Source organism: Geotrypetes seraphini, chromosome 1, assembly GCF_902459505.1.
Source record: "Geotrypetes seraphini chromosome 1, aGeoSer1.1, whole genome shotgun sequence".
In the NCBI taxonomy this organism is placed as follows: domain Eukaryota; kingdom Metazoa; phylum Chordata; class Amphibia; order Gymnophiona; family Dermophiidae; genus Geotrypetes; species Geotrypetes seraphini.
In genome coordinates this window covers 489,229,128-489,253,583 of record NC_047084.1, presented here as the reverse complement: position 1 = coordinate 489,253,583, position 24,456 = coordinate 489,229,128, and the positions used below count along the sequence as shown (strand labels likewise).

At 46.5% G+C, this 24,456-nt stretch overlaps 1 protein-coding gene across 1 annotated transcript in view; it reads right to left on the bottom strand.

Moving 5' to 3' along the window:
• LOC117351350 (thioredoxin-like) overlaps positions 1–24,456 on the bottom strand; it is a 58,666-nt gene that overhangs the window by 17,928 nt on the left and 16,282 nt on the right. The window contains exons 2-3 of the mRNA XM_033926540.1: positions 20,332–20,436; positions 683–742 (exon numbers count right to left, since the gene is read on the bottom strand). Coding sequence (XP_033782431.1) covers positions 683–742; positions 20,332–20,436 — 165 coding nt within the window. The remainder of the gene's footprint in view (positions 1–682; positions 743–20,331; positions 20,437–24,456) is intronic.

Below are 24,456 nucleotides of genomic sequence, written 5' to 3'. Positions count from 1 at the left end.
TGAATTTCCTGTGTAAACGTATTCCAGGGATTATATGAAATCTGATCATGGTATGATCACTGTTATCAAGCGGCCCCAGCACCATTACCTCCCTCACAAATTCATGTGCTCCACTACGAACTAGATATAGAATTGCTTCACCTCTTGTTGGTTCCTGAACCAGTCGACCTAAAGATATCTATTGCACTTTGTAGACTCATCAATACATTTAATTAGTTTCTAAACACAAATACAGACTAAGGAAGATAATAAAGCAGCTCATGGTTGGTCTTTATGCAATTCAGTAGCATGAGAGTTCCTGACAAAACTAGAAAGAACTCAGTCCTCCTTGCCCCCCACCAACTTGAACTCAACATGGTTTGCCAGTATTTAAAGGCCACAATTAGGCCAAAAATACCACCCCTGTCGATCATGAAATGCAACTGCAGTAACATAAGTCAAGAAGATACAAGCGCTGCAGAAAATTGAGACACCTACAGTACCAATGACAAGAAATCATAAAGATTAGGCCACCACCGAATGGGGTCCCCAGCGAGCATAGGAGTTAATAGATTGTCAGCCCAGTGTGTAACCATTTTGAAGTGGAAGCATAATGAGCCAGTCCTATGAAAATGTTTGAAATGGACCTGACAATAGAGCAAAATCTAGAATTGTAAAATAAAGAGAAATGTAACTTGCTTACCACTGAGTCAGTCACATCAACTTTGAGGAACTGTACATCAGAATGTTCTTCGCATAGGTACTACGAAAAAGGAAACAACAACAACAACAAAAAAAAACAAGTTGAAAAGTGCACATTTATAGAGCAGCATTTCAGAAAGGATGCATACATACATTGGAAACGAGCTAACCAGGTTGGGACATCACAAGTTCCACTATAATATTTTAGAACATTTCTTTATTTATTTTCTGTATTTACATTTAGTTTTATAGCCTGTCCTTCCAAAGGAAATTGGAATGGGTTACAGCATTACATACATAATACAGAGTGGAATATTGAATTACATAGTTACAAGATCTGGATCTGCTAATGTACAGTCTGTTGTAAAATATGTGAAGAAATGGATATTTATGCACCAGTACATGCGTCTATGTAAAGATCAATATCCAAGCAAAATGCAAGGGACCTAGGGAGAGGAAGAAGCGATATGGATCGCTCTGAAAAGGGATGATGGAACTTCTATCTACATGGGTGTAGTCTACAGACCTCTGACTCAATCGCAGCAAATTGATAAGAATCTGATTGTGGATATCCAAAAGTTTGGAAGGAAAGAGGAGGTTCTGCTGTTGGGAGATTTCAACCTGCCGAATGCGGACTGGAATGTTCCGTCTGCGGAATCAGAAAGATGTAGGGAGATTGTGGATGCCTTTCAAGAGGCTCTGCTCAGACAAATGGTGACGGAACCCACAAGGGAAAAAGTGATATTGGATCTGGTCCTCACAAATGGAGAGAGGGTGCTCAACTGGGAAGTAGCGATCATCAAACGGTTTGGTTTGATATAACGGCTAAAGTGGAGAGCGGCCGCACGATACTTGAAGTCCTAGATTTCAAACGTACGGACTTTAATACAATGGGAGAGTATCTGAAGAAAGAGCTGTTAGAATGGGAGGACATAAGAGAAGTGGAAAGACAGTGGTCTAAGCTGAAAAGAGCGATAAAAATGGCTACTGACCTTTATGTGAAGAAAATCAATAAAAACAAGAGAAAAAGGAAGACGATATGGTTCTCCAAACTAGTGGCGGAGAAAATAAAGGCGAAAGAGTTGGCGTTCGTGAAATATAAAGAAACCCAAAAAGAGGAGTGCAGAAAGGACTACAGGGTGAAACTGAAAGAAGCCAAAAGAGAGATACGTCTGGCGAAAGCACAGGCGGAAGAACAAATGGCTAAAAATGTAAAAAAGGGAGACAAAAATGTTTTTCAGATATATTAGTGAAAGGAGGAAGTTGAAAAATGGAATTGCTAAACTAAAAGATGCTGGGAACCGATATGTGGAGAGTGATGAGGAAAAAGCAAATGTGCTAAACAAATACAGTGGTACCTTGGATTACGAGCATAATCCGTTCCAGGAGCATGCTCGTAATCCAAAATGCTTGTTTATCAAAGCGAGTTTCCCCATAGGAAATAATGGAAACTCGCTTTGATACGTTCCCACTCACCCCCCCGAGGCCAGGGCGCTGCTCCCCCCCCTCGCTCGCAAAGTCCCCCCCCCCGCATGATCCGGCACCCCCCGTGAGAACAGGCACCCCCTGCCCGACCAACTTTAACTCACCCCCCCCCGTCTGGCCCTGGCAAGAGAACCGCTCCCCCCCCCCGCTCGCAAAGCCCCCCCCGCTCAAATCGGCACCCCCCCCCCCCCGCGAGAACAGGAACCCCCCGCCCGACCAACTTTAACTCACCCCCCCCTTTGGCACCGGCACGCAGCCCACAAGTGCCGGTGCCGGTGCCGCTTGAAGATCTTCTTCTTCCCAGTCTCTGCCGGCTTTGAGCATGCATCTGCGCATGCTCAAGCCCTTCTAATTCTCTCTCTCGTTGCTCCTTGTGACCCTGGGCAAGTCGCTTAATCCCCCCATTGCCCCAGGTGCATTAGATAGATTGTGAGCCCACCGGGATAGACAAGGAAACATGCTTGAGAACCTGAATAAATTCATGTAAACCGTTCTGAGCTCCCCTGGGAGAATGGTATGGAAAATTGAATAAATAAACCTCAGAGATTTTAGCTACAGTAATCGGACCTGAAATTTTATGTTCTGATAGCCATCATTAATACAATGCTAAATTCACTCAATATGTAGTATGAAAGGGGGGGGGGGAATGCATATGAAGAGAAATGCTTAAGTACCTGAATAAATTCATGTAAACTGTTCTGAGCTCCCTTGGGAGAACGGTATAGAAAATTGAATGAACGATTAAGTGTAAGTGAACCCAAGTTGGGTGGAGCAGACTCACTGCACTTGAACAACAGGTTATATTAAGCCTTGCTGTAGAATGTTTAGACAATCTACTGTAACCGAAAAGACAAGAGGATTGCCAGTAAGTATGCAGAATGGAACATGGCAATAGTAAGGAGGCGGGGGGGGGGGTGTCAGACTGCCCCGGGCGCTGTCTTAGCAGGGGTGCCGACGCCTCTCCTCCTCTCCACACCCCATGTATCTCTTAAAACTTTTGCTGGCGAGAACAGCATCTTCCATCTGCTGCTCAGGCTGGCCTCAGTTCCCTTTTGACATCACATCCTGGCAGGGAGGGGAAGGAGTGGAGCTCAGTGCAGAAACCGGCAGGGCAGGGCACAGCACTTGAATATTAACACAAACACACACGGTTTATATTTGAGGAAAAAAGGTTACCTCTGTTTATATTTGAGTATATACGGTAGAGCCCCTAGGAGTATCGAACCAAGCAATGAGCCCCCCCACCCTCACCCCTCTTGGGCTGGTTATAGACCTCCCCCTCCTCACCACCTTGAGAAACCAACCCAAGGAGTATCACAAATGGGCTAAGCTAGACCTCTGCTGTCCTGCCAGAGCCACTCATTTCCCTTTGATTGAAAAATTTGGCCACTGGACATTCTAAGGCAATGGAAAGATTGATGACTGGCTACCCCAGTGCTATCCTTTGTCTGAAGGGGTTTCAACCGGGATAGACAAATGATCCTGAATATACGACACAGGCACGTGCCTACTGGGCCTACCCTTTAATCCGGCCCTGGACACAGCATACAGGTCCATTAAACTGGGGCCCAGAAGCCATAGAAAAGCCATTCCTAGGACAAACAGGGAAATGGGAGGACTAGAAACTGGGTGCAAGGTCCTGAGCCTTTGCTATCCAAGACCACAAGACAAAATCCTTCTCAAGAGATAAATGGTTCCCCTATGCTCCAAGAACAGCTTTCCTACCCTACTTCGGAGTCTGACCTCCCTTCAGCTCTTCCGAAAACATTTGAAAACTTGGCTTTTCTCTAAAATGTAATGACCTCTCCCTCTTCAATACACTAAGTCCCTCTAAACTTCTCTTCACTAAGTTCTTCTACTTTCATTGGAGTTCCTTTCCATATCAATTCCTGTAAACCATGCCGAGCTCTACTTCTGTGGAGATGATGTGGTATACAAACTTAAGGTTTAGTTTAGTTTAGTAACTAGGCTAGGCTAATGGTATAAGAAAGGAAGATGAAACAGTGGATGAGCAAGACTGTGCCCTGGGAAGGGGAAATTGGGGAAAAAGGGTCATCTAAGATACAAAACTCACTGCCCAAAGACCAAGCTTCATCACAGTTAAAGGGGACCCAGAGGAAGAGTGGGGCAAGGCTGTTCTCTACCCACTCCCTATGTGCTGCCAGGAGCCCTATAAGATTCCTGCCTGTGCTGCCACACTGAGTGAAGGCCCATGAGCTGAGGCTTGGGGATATGGAGGAAACCAACTTTCCCAGTTCAGTCAGAGGAAGGTCAATAGACCGATCTCTGAGAACTCATGTGGCCAGGTTCTCAACCATAGGGCTGCTGGCAATAGCTTGCATTCCAGGGAGTCAGGCCTTCTCCAATGAATTCTGCTGCCCCAGTCCATCCGCATCATCTACTGGAGGCAGAGAAATACTGGCAAGTTCCAGGGTTGTACCACTCCTTATACTGCTGATGTCACTTTCAAAAAGTCAGTGTTCTCTGCCTCCACTGATGGTTGGGGAGCATAACCTATTTCTCAGGACTGGTGTAGTAGGATAAGGAAAAATGTGTCTTGAGGCATGAGGAAAGGACATATGAACATAAACTGGAATGAGCTGGGTACCAAGACATAAATTAAACTAAACTAAACCTTAAGTTTGTATACCGCATCATCTCCATAAAGATAGAGCTCGAAAGTTTCTACCCAAATTCTACCCAAGGAGACCCTACAGTGCAGATGGACAGGCAAGAAAGTACACAGTCATGCACAAAATTCAGGGATAGAGTTAAATGTGGCATACACTGTACTTCTCGTGTTGCTGTGCCACTTCCAGACACTTTCCCTCAATTACCTATGTTTCAATCAACAGCCAGAAAAGTGCTTAAGCACATTATCTCTGGCTATCGGGGCCAAGTTTTTTAATAAGAGTTGAGTGATTTTTGCAGTTCTGATCATGAGACTTGGCTCTGGTAGTAGCAGATTATATGCTTCTCTAGCTGCCAGGTGGGAGTGAGGAATTTAATTGAAGCAAAAGACTGAAAAGCAGTACAGGAACATTTTTAAAGTACAGTTTTTGCCACTTTTAAGGCTTTTGGGGGAAAAAATTGCTGAGGGTCACTGTTTTGAGAGACCCTCAACAAATATTTGCTTGGGGACACAGAATTTGAACTTTTGTCTTGGGGTACGGAAAATGGAAATGTATCAGGAGGGTAAAAAAAGGAAACAAGGTAGAAAGTTAGATATGGAGAAATAAAATTTGATTAAGTGAAATAAGAGATAAGAAGTCCTGGTTAGTTGCACTTGTGAAGCAGAGGAGAAAGAAAAAGAAGTGGGAAAGAGGCCAGAGAGTTATAAGGACTCAAAGGGGAAACAAGAAAGGAAGAGATGAGACTGGTGGCTAGAGAGTAAAACGACAACCAGGGTGAGGAAGACAAAGAATGCAGGATATACAAAAAGAAAAAAAAAGGGAGGATAAGTCAGAGACAAACAGGTTGGAACCAGTTTGGCTTTACAAAGGCGTTTTAGTCTTCAAACTTTGCTGGCATTACTTTTGTTTTCTTTAGGGAGGCGTGTGTGAAGTTTAAGTTTGGCTGTTTTTGTTTTAAGGTTTAGCTCCTAAATATATAACTGAGCTCTTCTTTTTTGTAACCAATAAACATAAGAGAAGTTCATATTTGCATTTTGCTTTCCTGCCTGTTAGAGGATATAAACTTAAAAAACATCAACATCTTTTCTCATATCAGGCAGCAACACGGGGCAAGGATTTATAGCAATGCTTCTGCTTACTGATATTTACGGGGAATTTAAAAAACATCTAAAAACACATCTGTTCTCAAAATATTTTGGTAGCTGATTTGTAAGAATTTTATTATGTACTAGTCTTTAAGCCCGTTACATTAACAGGTGCTAGAATAGATGTGTGTGTCTTTATTTCTTTCTTTCTTTTTCTCTCTCTCCTCTTGGCCGCTTTCTGTCTCTCTCTTTCCTCGGCTGTCAACCATCACCCCTTGCCTGTTCCACCTGTCCAGCAGTAGGCCTTCTCCCTTCCTTTTACCTCCCCCTGTCCAGCAGCACTCCTTACCTGCTCCCCCTGTCCCTCTTCCCTGCTCCCACTGTCCAGCAGCACTTCTTCCCTGCTCCGCAGTCATTCTTCCCTGCTCCCCCTGTCCAGCAGCACTTCTTAACTGCTCCCCTGTTCCTCTTCCCTGCTCTGCCTGTCCAGCAGCACTCCTTCTTTTCTCCCCCTGACCCTCTTCCCTGCTCCCCATGCCCAGCAGCACTCCTTACCTGTGTCTCTCTTTCTCCTTAGTGTTTTGTTATTTTTTTCAATCTGTCTCTTTAGCCCCCTGTCCTTCTGTGAGTGTCTGTGTGTCTCTGTCCTTGTGCACTGTTGTTTGTTTGTTTTTTTAAATCTCTGTTTAGCTCCTGATCCCCTCTGTTTCCATGGCAACCCTGTTTGCGGATATGAGGGCCGTTTTGTGGTGCCGGTTCTGGCGGCGGCGTGTAGGTCGGAAGTGGAAGACGGGCCTCAGCGTTTTGTAGGGCCGGGTCTGGCGTCGCCGTGTAGGGTGGAAGCGGGAGGCAGGGCCTCAGCACCGGCCGGGCGGCGTCTGGCGTCGCCGTGTAGGGCGGAAGCGGGAGGCGGGGCCTCAACAGTGGTCGGGCGGCTCGCGTCGCCGGCCCCCAGGAGCTCGAGGCCGGCGGCGGACATGGCTGGTGTGTAGGGCGGAAGCGGGAGGCGGGGCCACAGGAGCGGGTGGGTGGCTCGCGCCGCCGGCCCCCAGGAGCTCGAGTCCGGCGGCAGACATGGCTGGCGTGGCATGGTGGAGGAGGAACAGAGTTCGGTGATGTAAAACCCGCGCATGCGCAATCGTGTTTCCACGACAGATCAGGGAACACGATTTTTTAGTGCGCATGCGCGTCCTACCATTTTATTATATTAGATTATTTAGATTTTTTAGGGTATTAGCTATTGGTTTATAACATATTACCATATATACTCGAATATAAGTCGATCCGAATATAAGTCGATTCCCCCATTTTACCGCCCAAAAAGGAGGAAAAATGGTGACTCAAATATAAGTCGGGGACTTAATATTCAAGTGCCATGCCCTGCCAGGATCTGCACTCAGTGTCCCCTCCGTCACACCCTCCCTGCCAAGTTCTGCACCCAGTCCCCTTCTCTCCCTGCCCTGCACTCAGTCCCATTCCCTACCAGGCTGTGAACCAAGCCCCTTCCCTGCCAGGCTCTGTATACTTTTCCCCCCTCCCTGCCAGGCTCTGAACACTGTCCTACCTTCCTTCCCTGTACCCTCTGCCCACTAAAAAGTGCCAGCCTCATCAGTGATGTCACAATGGCTTGATTATCCCGTACTCCCCTCTGCCCTCCAACCCAGCCAGCAGATTAACCCTTCCCCTTAACTTAAACCACCTAGTGGTAGGCCGGGACAGGAGTGATCCCTCTTGTCTCCTGCCCCGGCCGACACTAACAATTACCATCCTCCCTCATTCCCTCCCTTACGTACCTGTGTGTTCCCTGGTGGTCCAGCATGTAACCCACGCTGAAATCCTCAAATTGTCAAGGTAAGCAGCCAGCGGCGCACCCAGGCCGGCATGCAGCAGTGAGCTTTTCGTGCTGCCGGCCGGCCCTGCTCCGCTCCTTGATAGGCTTCCACAAGTTCTCGCACACAGCAGCCTCTCAAGGAGCGGTGCTCGCTGCTGCGTGCCAGCCTGGGTGCGCTGCTGGCTGCTTACCTTGACAATCTTCTTGAGGATTTCAGCGCGGGATACACGCTGGACTACCAGGGAACACACAAGTACATGAGGGAGGGAGGGCAGTAATTTTTCGTGTCGGCCAGGGCAGGAGACAGAGGGATCCCTCCTGTCCAGGTCTAAGGCAGGCATGCAGGAAGTCCAGGAGGGTTTCAGGTGTTCACTAGGCGATGACCCGAATGTAAAACGGGACCCCCATTTTTGGGCCAATTTTTGGGCCCAAAAATCCCAGTTTATATTTGAGTATATATGGTAGTTTCTTTTACTTTATTGTATTCTTTTTAATTTTTGTAAACCGCATAGAACTTTATGGCTTTGCGGTATATAAGTTGTTATTGTTATTATTATTCTCACTTTGGTCACACAGACTTTAAAGAGATACCAAAGTAAACTCACCATCAGTTCTTCATCAGGAATAGAGAATGACACGGTGACAAAATTCATCACAGTTCCCTTCCCCGTGGATAACCGCGGGAAACCATCTTCATGTCATTCTTTAAGGGGAGAGGAAAGAATCAGAGTATGAATGGCCACAACCTCTGACCCACAAGCTTTGCTTTGAAGAATGCTGATGTAGAAGGACTGAGGTTGTAATAGACACTAGAAAATGACATGGGATTATTTCCCGCGGTTATCCGCGGGGAAGGGAACGGTGATGAATTTTGTCACCGTGTCATTCTCTAATCAGGAACACACAAACAGACATGCCTCCGAAAACGCTACTCCACGATTTGCATGTTCACTGACACTGCCTGCCTGTTTGTGTCCAGAACTGTCCACAGCAGTCTCTATTCATCCCCTGATGAAAGCATCTATAGATGCCGAAACTGGAATCGTAGTTGGGACACCCTAGGCCAGGGGTATCAAAGTTCCTCCTTGAGGGCCACAATCCAGTTGGGTTTTCAGGTTTTCCCCAATGAATATGCATGAGATCTATTAGCATACAATAAAAGCAGTGCATGCAAATAGATCTCATGCATATTCATTGGGGAAATCCTGAAAACCCGACTGGATTTCAGCCCTCGAGGAGGGACTTTGACACCCCTGCTTAGGCATTCCTAGACCTAGCCACTTGTACATCATAGACTTCGGATCTCTTCACGAGTCTTTATACTCAAGATGGATATTAAGATATAGAATTTCTTTACAATATATGATTTGCAAAATAAAGTAACTGTTTGGTTAAATATCTGACATCTTATTTGCCTCTTTCCATTGTACTTTTATCCAAGGTGGATCACAGCATCAACATACATAATATCCAGACAATACAAAGAGAAAAACATCAATAGATCAGATCCCTTGAAGGACTCCAGTCCTGAACTTTAGGAAAGCAATAAAAAAACATACCTCTTCGCATAACTCCCCTGCCTACGGCTGGTGGATTACAAAGAAATATATATGTGTGTTGCATTAGGGCAAAAACTTGTATTGTAACTATGGCAAACTGTAACCTGTTAACTGTATATTATGTATATTAACCTGTAACCCGTTCTGAGCTTGTTGGGAGGAATGGGACAGAAAACTAACTAACTATAACGAACTTCTGTACTTCTGAATAACAGCGATATTCCATCCAGTATCTGGATAACTTTTGGAAAGCTAAAAATCTGCCTTAACGATAGCTCTTATGCTGCCCTACTTTATATTTTCAGTGCCACTCGCTATCCAGATACCAAAACTGAATAAAGAATACGTGTTTTATTTAACTATTGTGGCTGGTAGGAAGGGGGATTGTCATATTGTATTGTTTATTTTAGTAATAATGGGGAAGATGGGAGGGATAACGGTTTATATATACACTTTATGATATTGTAGAAAGATACTCAAGTGATGTTTTCAATGTTATTTGTTTTGACATCTGTACACTTGATGAAAGTTTGAAAATGAATAAATATTATTAAAAAAACAAAACTATTGTGGCTGGTATTTAAAAAAAAAAAAACAGAGCATGGCAGCTGAATATTGAACCAATTAGACCAGGGGTTTCCAAAGTCCCTCCTTGAGGGCCGAATCCAGTCGGGTTTTCAGGATTTCCCCAATGAATATGCATGAGATCTATGTGCATGCACTGCTTTCAATGCATATTCATTGGGGAAATCCTGAAAACCCGACTGGATTCGGCCCTCAAGGAGGGACTTTGGAGACCTCTGAATTAGACTTAAATGTATATGCCAAACAATAATCAGAATAATGGCAAAAACAATGTGCATATACCCAGTCTCGCATCATTTCCTAATTTTCCATAGGTTAACTGGCAAAGGAAATATGTGCTAAGTGGTTAGTGCACAGCAATATAGCTGCAGTAACCAATTAGAGCAGGGCACACCTATTCTCTGCCTCCAAACATGCCCCCTGCTCTAAAAAATATAACCTAAATTTTAGTGGAACACCTGACAGCATCCCGTGGTATGCTTTTTAAGCAGAGGTAAGCACATGATTAGTGCTTCCTGCTGCTTAGTAAAAAGGCCCCTTACATTTTTTTGCTGATAAAATAAACATGTTCTTTATAGATAGAGAGGGTCTGAGAAGCTTTATTTTTATGTAAGTGTCTCTCAGATCTAGATACTTGGCACTTAAAATATGCATCCCCCTGAATAGAGGCAATATCAGGGTTCCATCTTGGCACCCCTATTATTTATTAGTTTTCTCAGTCCTCTTAGAAAACAGATAAGCAAGAAGGCAGTCAGCAAGAGCCAGTCTGGCAGAGATATGGAGCAAACCAGACAATGGTATAAAACCAAGGAGACCAAGGTCTAAAAGTATTCCAAATGAAGACAACTTTATTAGCAACAGTAGCTGAGTGGTTGCAGCAGAAGAAATGGAAAGAGGGCGTGTCATAGAATGTCATATGACCACAGTCAGGCAAAACAGAATGATTATGTGGAAAAGTGATGTAATTTGCTTTTGAGATATTTAATAAATAGTGTTTAAAAAATAAAAAAGGTGGAAACTTTTTGAAGATCCCTCTTAAAAGGTTATTAAAAAGGAAAAATTATGTTCTTACCTGCTAATTTTCTTTCCCTTAGACGCAGCAGATGAATCCAGAGACCAATGGGATAGCCCACATCTACCAGCAGGCGGAGATAGAGAAACTGATTAACAGGTGGTCCTATTGGCTGGCACTCCTCCTGTCTCATCAGTATAGCTCCTTGCCCAAGCACACGTAACCCGCAATAGGCATAGCATGTAAAAAACTTCTTTCCCAGAACAAATCGCAAAAGGCAATGATACAGAATACCACTATCAACCACAACAAACCGCGAAAGTTGCACAAGAAAAAAAACGACAGACAATACCAGAAAGGGTGGGGCTCTGGATTCATCTGCTGCGTCTAAGGGAAAGAAAATTAACAGGTAAGAACATAATTTTTCCTTCCCTAGCAACAGCAGCAGATGAATCCAGAGACCAATGGGATGTAGCAAAGCAATCCTCAATCTGGGTGGGAAGCAAACGCCGCCTCCGCAACAACCAAAGCACTAAACACATCTACCATATGTGTCCCCACATCCAACCAGAAATGCTGAGAAACAACACTCTCGGAAGACCAAGCAGCCGCAAGACAAAACTCCTCCAAGGAAAAAACCTCTGGACCGAGTCCAAGAAGTGGCCATCGCACTGGCGGAATTGTCATGAAGTTCGTTCGCCAATCGCTTTCCTGCCATCAAGTAAGCAGAATGTCCTCCTGGACCCATCAAGCGATGGCGGCTTTGGACGCCGCCAGAAAATCGAGGCATCCCGTGAATAATACAAAAACAGGTGATCTAAACAACCAAAAGGCATTAGAAACCTTGCTCTCGAAGAAAGCTATGCACTATCAAAAAAATGCAATGAATAAAAGCACGACTCCCTATTTCTCCTCCCAGGAAGAAGGAAGGAAAAGTGAACTAGTCATAAAAGAAAGGATGACACCCCCTAGAAAGAATTGTGGTACCGACTGAACTGATACCCCAGATAATGGAAATCAGAAATAAGAATCCCCGCTGAACAAGGCCTGCAACCCGGAAAACTGCAGAGCCGAAACCAAAACCACAAGAAACCCCGTGGTCAACGGCACAAGGAGGAAATGACGCCTACGAACTGTGAAGAAGTACCGGAAGATTGCACTCCAGACAGGGCTTTTAAGAGGTGTACAAATATACCATGCTCCGTTTAGGAACGGAACCACATGAAGCTGAGAAGTAATCGAAGAGCAATATACCTAGCCCCGGTAACCAGCTAAGAATAACACTTGAAGTTGAAGGGAATGGAACGCTAAGCCCTTGGCAATACCCCTGTGCCAAAAAGCAACTATGTAAGGGTGCAAAGTTGAGAAGTATCCAAAAGGAAGCAGAATCCACAGGTGAAGACGTCTGTAGCGCCAGGATAAGAGAAGAAACAACCCGCAGCGCATAACCCTTGCACGTCAGTTAGGACTTCTCAAAAGCAAGGTCGTAATACCAAAGTAGTACGAATTATCCATGTCGATCGGACCCTAGGTGAGCAAAACCGGAGATACCAGGAAACGTCATAGTCCAGCTGTCGAAAGAGTCACCCGATCCACGTAGCCAAGCCAGAATTCTCCAAATCCAAGCCATCATCAGCCAGGGGAAAACACTGAGAAAGAAGCCACGCTGTTTCCCCCATCTAACTCCCACTCCCTGTGCTAGGAAGTAATGAATCATGAGACGAGACCAAGAGGTCTAGTACCAGGAGATCTCACGTCCATAAAAAGAGCAGGAACGCCTGAGCCAAAATTCCCAATATCCAGGACGTAGAAGATTTCACTATCACTAACGTGCACACTTGCTAGAGCGTACACAGGCTGAACACTGTAACATACAAGAAATGGGTCATGGTCAGATTGCATGGAGAGAAAGTCCATCCAAACTCTTTTCTTGACCCCTAAAATGATCTGCCAACAGAAGAGGAAGATGAGGGTCTACCCATCGAAGTAGAATAACAACTGTACCCGGCAATGGAGTACAGCACCTACTGCCCAAGCTGTAGAGAAATACCCCCATCAAAATACCGACTGAAAGACCCTCAGCGGCATTCCGGAAGAAGGGTCTGAAGCTCCAGAAATGTAGCCTGACCACGCTCAAGAGTAGAACAATGAACAAGTACGGAGTCGACCTTGAAGACCAGACTCCTGGAGCTGAGGATGGTAGGCACCGAGTCCCCCCAACCCAACAGCCCGGGATGTATGGGGCCATGAGCTAATCCAGCAAAGACCGAGGCATGCCTTTTAAAAGAGAAATCTCGCTGAGCTACCAAAACAAACAGAGCGATTCATGAGGAGCCTATCAACTAATCGGAGCCCTGAGAAACCGGGCACCACCAGAACAAGGGCGACTGCTGTAGCGTTATAATGGGAAAGAAAGCCGAAGTTCCCAGTGCGGTCAACAAGAGAATTCCATACTCTGAGTCATGGAGACCAAAGAAGCCTGAAAACCTGAGACTGTGACCCATCGCCCAAGTTTCTGGGAAGAACACATGTCTCTCCCATAGGAACAAAAAAACATCTCCTCGACATACCTATAAATAGTACAGGAGAAAAGAGCGCTGTGCAAATTTCGAAGATTCACATCCAAAGAACTGAGGAAAGAAATCACCCTGTTCGTGTCAGTCAAATGGCCCGACTGAAAGACGTCCGAATCCAGCATTCAGTCAAGAAGAAATTAGGTGAATCACCTGGTAGCGCCAAAACAGTACCTCTGGCCACATTTTCTAAAATTTTCTTGAACCTTGGATAGGAGAAATGGCACGTGCCAAAATCGAAAGCGCTGCCCAAAGAGAGACATGCAACTAACTGCCAAGGTATTGAATCCGTGATTGCCACCCCCCCCCCCCCCATATAATATCATTAAATTGATGCCGTCTATCCCGCCAATACCTCTCAGTCTAGGTGGATTACAACAAGATGGTGCCTCGGCACTGCCATGGAGAATACATGGGTAAAAGAGGTATGTGGCGGGATCAGGGAGGGTCAATCAAGAATTGCTAGATCAATTTAACAAATGACTGGAAGAGAAACCGGAAAAGCGTTCATCCAGGACACCGCTGCAATGACAAGTTGTCCAGAGTGAGGCGCTATCAATCCAATGGATATATATCGGGCACAATATATACCAGCAAGGCCACTAGACCGTCCCAATTAGGGGCCAGATTGGAAAAGAGAGACAGCACGCCGCTTGGATACAGAAAGAATCGGAGCGGAGTAGCCTTTACCATGAAATAGGGGAACGCCGGAAAGGTCTGTGCAATAGCGGAGGAACATGAAAAGCACAGGAAAGGAAGAAAGGTATTCCCTCTACCATAAGCGGATAAGTTCCGCCAGGGCACCTAGCACTGCCGCCCCAAAACTGAGTACAGTGCCCCTCAGCGAAGGACATGTACCTGGCAGGCAGAAAGAGAAAACACCCTGTCCAAAATACACTGCAGGGATGATGCAAACTGACAAACAACCCTGTCTCCCCTCTCAGAGAGCCGTTCATCACATGGCTACAGGGAACGACCCCGTGCATAACAATGCAAAGAGGGGAAAAAAAAAGAAATAGGGGAGCTGATTAACATACGTCAGGAAAGACGATAGCCGCACAAGGCTGTTGAGCATCCCAACACAGGACCCTGCGTTGATACAGATACAAACAAAACCTAGTCCTGCCTGCTTGAAAAGTGAAGGTGCCACCAGGTAACCCCACATTACTAAGAGCGCATAGCCCTAACAGGAAACTCAGCACGCCACTACAAGGTGGTTTATTGTTATGTTATTTTGTTGTTGTTTTTGGGTTTTTTTTTGTAAATTCTATATCCCTTGTATTATCAGCAGGAAGTGTACAAAACACTTAAACTCTCCAGCAATATAATAGACATACATATGATAAGGAAATATAGTAATAGCACCACCTGATACCAGCAGCGCGACCCCAAGGCGCAAATAAGAGGCAACAGCCAACAGGTAGAACTCTTACCATACCGGGACCCCGGGATGCAGGAGGAGAGATCCGAACCAAGACCGGGTATCCCTCCCCCGCCGCTGACCGTCCCAGCGGCAAAGCACCTCCTGCTGACCCAGCGCCGTGATAAGCTGTAACCAAGGGGCCAATTGCCGAATGGACTCCCTCTCCAGCACCCTCAGGCAAGGCAGGATGGCTCCCAGACCCCAAAGAAGCACTTCGGGAGAGAGTCCCACCGCCGCGCGAACAGCAACTGTACCTGCAACCCCCGACACAGTCAAGACCAGAACCGGGAGACTGGGGAGGCACAGAGATAAGGCCGTAGCTGAAAACAGGCGCCAATAATGCAGTGGCTCCGCCGCCAGCGTCGGAGCAGAAGCGCGAGCCACCCGCTCGCTGAAAGGCACTGATTCCACAAGCGCGACTCACTCGACAGCCCCAGCGAACAGGCCGCAAAAGTCAGGTCTCTCCCGCCCATGCACAAAAACAAGCTCGCGGCTCCCGCGCGCGGGAAAACACCGATTTGAACAACAGTGCCCAAGACACCAAACAGAAGGCTTGAACTGAAAAAAGCGCACATTGCAAATGAAAAACTCCCCATACTGCACAGTGTTCACTGCCCTAACAAGGCTTAGAAGATGAGGAAAGCTAGTTGGAAGGCACGCGACCGCACAGCTGCAGGTACTCCAGAACAAGCACAAAAACAACACAAATCCGTAGGTCCAAGACAACCACAAAACAATATAACCCGCAGGGCAACACAACAAAGGGATACTCACAACCAGCTTACAGGACTGAAAGACACCGGCAGACACCGGTTGAGCACCCCTGAGAATGCATAACTGCAAATAGCAAATGGTCTCTTTCTTTTTTTTTTTTTCAAGGGAAAGAAGAAAAATTAGAGACCCTGCTAACCCCTCTATCATTGGAGGGAGGGTGAGGCAGGGACAAGGGGGGGCCCAAGTGTAACCTCTAAAGCCGGCACCGTCCAGCCGGACACCCCTGTCTCACTGAAGAGGGAAACCTCAACAGGAGAAATATAATTGCTGCCTCACTGAAGAGCAAACCTCAACAGGAGCAATATAATTGCTGCCTCACTGAAGAGCAAACCTCAACAGGAGCAATATAATTGCTGCCTCACTGAAGAGCAAACCTCAACAGGAGAAAATATGTATCCAGCCACAGCCAGAATCCAGGAGCTAGTGGAACAGCGACTTTCCCCTGCTGGGAGATAGAGCATACTGATGAGACAGGAGGAGTGCCAGCCAATAGGACCACCTGTTAATCAGTTTCTCTATCTCCGCCTGCTGGTAGATGTGGGCTATCCCATTGGTCTCTGGATTCATCTGCTGCTGTTGCTAGGGAACATAAGTTTGCAGGGTATTCACGTTTGTTTTATGTTTGAAGAACTGCCTCCCACCCCTACCTCCTCCTTTTACTTTTTGCTTTACATATAGGGTTTTTTCCCCCTCAACTCTCTTACTAACCCAACTTGTTGTTCCCCAGTTTTCTCTACAAATCCCTACCCCCAACAAGTCTATCATCTTCCTCAGCCAGTCTGATGGGCAAAAGTAGTTCCAGCCCAAGCAGCCACTGGTTCTCCACTGGAAGAAGCAGCTCTAGCTTCTAAGGAGCGAAGTAGAGAGAATAGTAACATACTAAGGGCACAGAATTGGGACTACCCCAGGTATATGGAGTTGGGTGGTGCTGAAGCTGTTGCGAGGCTGAGGTTCTCCTGAGTGTCGCCATCGGCTCTACCGATGGGAGGTGTAGATCGCCAATAGGAAATCTAGTCAAGACAGACAAATTGGACAAGAAGATGAATGAATACACTGTGCTCAGGCGTGGGAATTACAGAGGGAATGATAAGACAGATATTGGTGTATAGCGCATGGGAAAGTCCCATGTTAAAATATGCTAAGCCCAGATTCTAGTGTGTTTTAGCAGAAGGGAATCTAACTTAGTTACTGTTCTAATTCCTGGCAAAAGTACACCACAACTCAATGCAGAATTAGCACACAGTTCTACGCCCCTGTAGAGTTTAAGTGGAGAAATTAGTATCTGCTGCATCACCCTGGGGGAAGGGAAGGATCATTATTATTTTATGATCAGCAGCTTGCACAGATAGAAGTAGGGTTACCAGATGTCTGGATTTCCCCAGATATTGCCTCCTTTTCGAGGACATGTCCGGGGATCCAGCGGCTTTTCAAAACCCAGCACTTTGTCCGGGTTTTGAAAAGCCTCCTTTAAATTGCGCTGATTTCCTCCTGCCTGACAAGAGCAAAGGGGAAGGGGGGCTAGGATGGGATTGGGGTGAGATTGGGGCATAATGGGGTGGGGATGGGTGGAACTGGGCGGTCCTGGAAGTGGGTCTAGGGGGTCCGGATTTTACTATAGTAAAATCTTGCAACCCTAGGTAGAAGTTGATGAGAAGAGTAGTCCATGAACTGTGGTAGATGCCTTGGTGGATCAAGTCTAAGAGAGTGGCACATAGCCTTGTCCAATTTGTCCAATTTGTCTGTCTTGACTAGATTTCCTATTGGCGATCTACACCTCCCATCGGTAGAGCCGATGGCGACACTCAGGAGAACCTCAGCCTCGCAACAGCTTCAGCACCACCCAACTCCATATACCTGGGGTAGTCCCAATTCTGTGCCCTTAGTATGTTACTATTCTCTCTACTTCGCTCCTTAGAAGCTAGAGCTGCTTCTTCCAGTGGAGAACCAGTGGCTGCTTGGGCTGGAACTACTTTTGCCCATCAGACTGGCTGAGGAAGATGATAGACTTGTTGGGGGTAGGGATTTGTAGAGAAAACTGGGGAACAACAAGTTGGGTTAGTAAGAGAGTCTGACAGTCTGACAGAAGGCCTGTAATGAGGCCAGTGAATAAAGCATTATGAGAGGAAAGGAAACTGATAGCATCTTTGCATTTTTTTTTTCTAATGGTGTCCCTTGCAGGACTGGAACCCAGGATGGAGCACTCCCTGCAGGCAATGGGAGGGCACGTGGAGTTGTTGTGGTGCTATGGTTTGCCCTGCGCGTAGCCCTCAGTTCTGCCGGTCTCCCCCAGAACAGGAAGTTGTTCTGATGACAACTTCCTGTTCTGGGGAAGACCGGCAGAACTGAGGGCTGCGCGCAGGGCAAACCATAGCACCACAACAACTCCACGTGCCCTCCCATTGCCTGCAGGGAGTGCTCCATCCTGGGTTCCAGTCCTGCAAGGGACACCATTAGAAAAAAAAAATGTAAAGATGCTATCAGTTTCCTTTCCTCTCATAATGCTTTATTCACTGGCCTCATTACAGGCCTTCTGTCAGACTGTTGCCTATGGCTATGTGCCACTCTCTTAGACTTGATCCACCAAGGCATCTACCACAGTTCATGGACTACTCTTCTCATCAACTTCTACCTAGGGTTGCAAGATTTTACTATAGTAAAATCCGGACCCCCTAGACCCACCTCCAGGACCGCCCAGTTCCACCCATCCCCACCCCATTATGCCCCAATCTCACTCCAATCCCATCCTAGCCCCCCTCCCCCCTTGCTCTCGTCAGGCAGGAGGAAATCTGCACAATTTAAAGGAGGCTTTTCAAAACCCGGACAAAGTGCTGGGTTTTGAAAAGCCGCTGGATCCCCGGACATGTCCTCGAAAAGGAGGCCATATCCGGGGAAATCCAGACATCTGGTAACCCTACTTCTATCTGTGCAAGCTGCTGATCATAAAATAATAATGATCCTTCCCTTCCCCCAGGGTGATGCAGCAGATACTAATTTCTCCACTTAAACTCTACAGGGGCGTAGAACTGTGTGCTAATTCTGCATTGAGTTGTGGTGTACTTTTGCCAGGAATTAGAACAGTAACTAAGTTAGATTCCCTTCTGCTAAAACACACTAGAATCTGGGCTTAGCATATTTTAACATGGGACTTTCCCATGCGCTATACACCAATATCTGTCTTATCATTCCCTCTGTAATTCCCACGCCTGAGCACAGTGTATTCATGCATCTTCTTGTCCAATTTGTCTGTCTTGACTAGATTGTAAGCACTTTTGAGCAGGAACTCTCTCTTCTGTGTTTTTGATATACAGTGCTGCATTTGTCTAGCAGTGCTATAGAAATGATTACACTTCTCCATCGTTGTTCACGGGGGATAGGGGCAGAGCCGGACCGCAAATATCTTCTGGTCCGGCTCTGACCCACCATCACCTCCCTCCCGCCTTTTTCCTAGCATCCCGGCCTTACCTGGTGGTCTACCGGATTTTCGGGGCAGGAGCGATCTTCCTACGCTTCTGCCACGTGCAGATCGCCAATAGGAAATGGCTGCCATGAGTTCCTGTAGTCTCTCGGGACTACAGCGGGTGCTCACGGCAGCCATTTCCTATTGGCGATCTACACGGGGCAGGAGCATAGGAAGATTGCTCCTGCCCCAAAAGCCTGCTAGACCACCAGGTAAGGCCGGGATGCTGGGGGAAGGCAAAATTGTGGGGGGATTTTTTCCACCCTCCCCCCAAAAAATTGTGATTATGTGAAATCACGAGTGCCGAAACCGCAAATGGGGAGGGGGAAGTGTAGTAATAGTAGATTTAATGCAACGGTTTACAAGGGGTTTTGGGTTTTTTTAATTATAAGGTCCCGTGCTAATTTTTCCATTAGTACATAGGACCTGCCAAAAATTAGCGCTTCTAAAGAATGCGTTATCCAGCTGGGGTCTGATACTATATAGGTCATCAAAACAATCAGTGCCTACTAGTGCAGAACTTGGCATCGCTAGGTGGCCTAACTTTTAGGTGCACCATATTTATACCAGGGTTTTCTTGGCCTAAATGCGTGTGCCTAAGTTAGGCACACAATGGTACCTAAGACAAAAACATGCACCTAACTCTGAAACATGCCCACGATCCACATCTAACCACACATCAGCACCAAATAAGCCTATTAATCCATTAAGTTAGGCCCTGATTTGGGCAGACTTTAGAGTTTGGAGGTTGATGTGTGCTAATCATAACACACTAACTGGATAAAGCTTTCACGCCCATTCCCTCCTATTGCCACTCGCCCTCGCAAAAATATTTTCCAATAAATAACTTGTAATTAGCAGGCAGAAAGAGACAAAATACATCAAAATGCTCTGTGTTTTATAATAGCTTTTTTCCTCCACTCTAAGCATACCTTAGGGCAGGGGTGTCCAACCTTTTGGCTTCCCTGGGCCACATTGGCCGGAAAAAAATTTCTAGGGCCGCGCAAATGCTGCAGCAAGACAGAGGAGGGAGCTGGCAAGACGGTAAACACCCGGGGGCAGCAGAGGAAAACATTGCCATCGCCCTCGACCGGGGCCGCATAAAATACTTCACGGGGCCGCAGGTTGGACACCCCTGCCTTAGGGCTTAATGCTTTTCAGTAGAACGGCTCCTTAATGTTCTAGTTAATATTTGATCAAAAATGCAACAAAAGTTACTGGTTTGCAACTTACTTCAAAATAAGGTGTCATATATTTGCATGGTCCACACATCGGGGATGACACATAAAGAACTGAAAGATTGCTCCCTGCACGATTCAATGCCATGTTCAATTCTCTCTAAAAAATAAAATACAAGAAAGTTCAGTCCAAAGTGGAACATATGCTGGTGCACTGCTTTATGCTTCCTATGTGTTACTTCACATATGTTTTTTTGTAAAACTTTAAGGCGGGATTAACCCTTTGGTGGGCCTAGGTGCACCACATATATTATGCCCTCCATAGCGATATAAATGCATTTTAAACAATAAACCTAATTGCACTGGGTTCTGAAGGAAGAAGAAAACCAGCAGGGGAGCAAGCGGCAGATAAGAAACGCTACCTGGGGGACAACGCACAGACACGGGGGAGAACAGACAGGTCTCTGTTGGCAACAGTGACTCTGATCACCTCTGCAAAGGGTTACCAGATGTCCTCTGTTTAGAGGACTGTCTGCGTGTCCGGCTCTGCCAGAGCTCAAGGCTATGTCTGGAGTAGTGCTGCCTGATTCACGATTCGAATCGGTTCACCGATTCACTTTGGGTGAATCAATTTGAATCAATTCAAAACAAAACAAAAAAATCGGCTTCCCAAGTCGGCTGACCCTCCCCCCTCGTCCCCTAAAGCAGGAACGGCAGCGATGCTCTTGCTGGGCGGCCGCTGCCTCACCTGCTTTAGAGGGTGAGGGGGGAGTGTCAGCTGCTGTCCAGTTCCCCCCCCCCCCCGGCGTCCGGTTCCCCCCCCTGGCGTCCGGTTTCCCCCACCCTGGCATCCTGCTTCCCCTCCGGGCTCCCCGCACCGTTTACCTTATAGAAGCAGCCTGCAAACAAGATCACAATGCTAGTGATCTTTGCACTGCTTCTGAGCTGTTTCCTCCACCACGATCCTGCCTCTAACGTCAGAGAAGGGGCGGGACCGCGGCAGAGGAAACAGCTCCGAAGCAGTGCAAAGATCACTAGCATCGCGATCTTGTCTGCAGGCTGCTCCTCAAAGGTAAACGGTGCAGGGAGGCCAGGGGGGAAGCCGGAAACCAGTGGGAGGCCAGGGGGAATACGTAGGCCTTCCTAGGGGGGGGTGAGAAGTCCTTCGGGGTGCAGGGGAAACAGGCAGGCAGGCCTTTAAGGGGGGGACAAGCCTTCAAGTGGGGATGCAGGCCTTCAAGGGGGGACAGGCTTTCAAGGGGGGACAGGCAGGCAGGCCTTCAAGGGGGGGGAGATAGGCCTTCAAGGGGGGGGACAGGCCTTCAAGGGGGGAGACAGGCCTTCAAGGGGGGAGACAGGCCTTCAAGGGGGGAGACAGGCTTTCAAGGAGGGAGACAGGCCTTCAAGGAGGGAGTCAGGCCTTCAAGGAGGGAGACAGGCCTTCAAGGGGAGGTGCAGGCCTTCAGGGGGGATGCAGGCCTTCAAGGGGGGGGGCAGGCCTTCAGGCATGGGATGCAGACTTTTAAATGGGGGACAGGCCTTCAGGGGAAGGGGGCCTTGGTGTAGAAGTACACGGAGGGAGGGAAGGGGGGTTCAAAGAGATGTGCATATGCTGGACTTTGGGAGGGAAGAAATAATGGGTCTGAAAATAGAGGAGAGGGAGAGAGGTGATGGACCATGGGATTTAGGGAGGGAGGAACACAAAGGGAGAGAAGTTGGACACAAGGGATGGTGTGGAGGAAGGGATAGAGATACTGGATAGGAGGGTAGTTGGGAAAAGAAAGGGAGAGATGGTGAACCCTGGGGTGGTGGGGAAGGAGGGAGAGATACTGGATGAAAGGGTAGTTAAGAAAAGGTGGATCTGTGGAGGGAGACAAAAAAAAGGAAAGATGCCAGACCTCCTGGGGAGGGAAGGGAAACGGAAGGGGAGGACAGAGATGGCAGATGGATGGTTAGCACGGAGAAAGAAGAAAGAAGGAGACCCTGGCAAGCAAGTTATCAGAAGTCAACCAGAGCCTGGGACCAACAGGATTTGAATAATGACCAGACAACAAAAGGTAGAAAAACTAATTTTATTTTCTGTTTTGTGATTACAATATGTCAGATTTGAAATATGTATCCTGCCAGAGCTGGTGTTAGACCACGAACGTGAGTTAGGATTTAACAGAGAGAGGAAAAGTCTTTTTTGTTTGTTTATTTTGTTTACACTACAGCGCCAGTGTGATTAGGAGAAGGCAAAGGGGGGGTGAAGAGGCTATAAAATAAACCCACCAGGATATTTGAAAAAAAACACCCAATTGGGCAGGAAAATCGAATCGAAAAACCAATTCAATAGGCTGAATCGAATCAAAATATTTTTTTTCCTGAATCGGGCACCACTAGTCTGGAGGGTTTCAGAGCATGCACAGATGTAATGTGAGCTCTGGGAAGAAGAGATGAAGTTGTGTGGAGGCGGGGTTGGGGGGCCACATGTCCTCTTTTTGGGGAAAAAAAAAAAATATATATATATATATATATATCTAGTAACCCTACCTCCACACTACTCTTCTTTCTGCCTCGATATTACCTACCAGGGCAAAACCTGCTTTGGGAACCACATTTGGGGCCGTAGGCATGTGAACCTTAATCTTGCCCTGCTTCTAACTGAAGTTAGAAACACTTGGTATCATCTTAATTGACAATTCAAATAATTAAAATCAGACATCGCTATACTGTGACATGCAGAATTTGTGCAGAATTCTGTATTTACTATGCAGAGCTGTGTGCAGGCAGCAGAAGAATGAAGTGGCAGCTCTCTTAGGTCCCTCTCCCACAACGGATTGTGTAGAAAGAGGTGATGGCAAATGGTTGCACACTATGCCATCTGGGCTCCACTACCGGTCTGAACTGTGTGGCTGTATGGAGACCTACACAGGACAGGTTAGAAATCAGGTTCAGGACAGTAAAAGAGGAGGATATACCCCAATGTTCACCTCCTGTTTCCATTATTGGGGGAGGGGGAAGCAAAAGAAGCTGGGGGTAGGGGAAGAATAAGAGGTAAGTGCATGTGCCAAGAGGAAGGGTGGACAGACATAACTGACCATCTTGCTGGAGTTAAGAAAAGAGAACCTATGATGGGGGAGGGGGGCAGCAGACAGCAAGAGAGAAGAGAAGAGCTCATATTAGGAGTACACTTCTCCCTCCGTATTCACTGTGATAGGGGATTAACAGAACAGCAAATACATATGTTATTCGCTGTTTTCTATTAAACACCTTCATGAATATGTTGAAACAGCAAATAACATGGTGGGAGACCTGGCCTGTTCCTGAAGGAGAGGCAAAACATGGTAAAGAAAATGCTTGGAATGGGCGATTTCTCTATGCAAGCTGACGTAAATGGGGGGAAGCAGCCAGCAAGCTAAAAACCGTGAATAATCAAAACCGCGATTGCTGAAACTGCGAATATGGAGGGAGAAGTGTACACTCTTTGTGGCTAAATTTATAAGGGATATAACCCTACAGAAAAGCAGATTACACACTCCAGTAGACTCATAATTGTCTAGGGACAGAAACACATTCAAAGCAGGCACACAAATACACAGCATCTATTGTACTTTTTAAACAATATCCTCCAGAACCTATATACAGAGTACGGTATTGGGGTTCAAGAAGGGATTAGATAATTTCCTGAAGGAAAAGGGGATAGAAGGGTATAGATAGAGGATTACTATACAGGTCCTGGACCTGATGGGCCGCTGTGTGAGCGAACTGCTGGGCATGATGGATCTCTGGTCTGACCCAGCAGTTGCACTGCTTATGTTCTTATGGTGCCCAAAATTGGGTGTACAAATTTAGGCATCTGCAATTTAATTGAGTAACCTGCCAATAACCAGCATTAACTGGGCACTAACAACCAATTATTACAGTTAATTGGCTCCAATTATGATTTGTGCAAGCATCTCACTAAGTGCTATTCTATAAAGATGCACATGCAGATTTGTTAGCATGCAACAGGCACAGATCTGCACTTAAGTACAATTCTTTAAGGCACACATGCTTGGTCCATAAAATAGCACTGTCAATGAGTCATCACTGTTTAAATTGTGAAGTACTTTCTATAGTCCAAGATTGCCATTACATTTGAAATATTATTTTTTTTAAAAAAATATGATTTAGAACAGTGGTCTCAAGCTCACAGCCC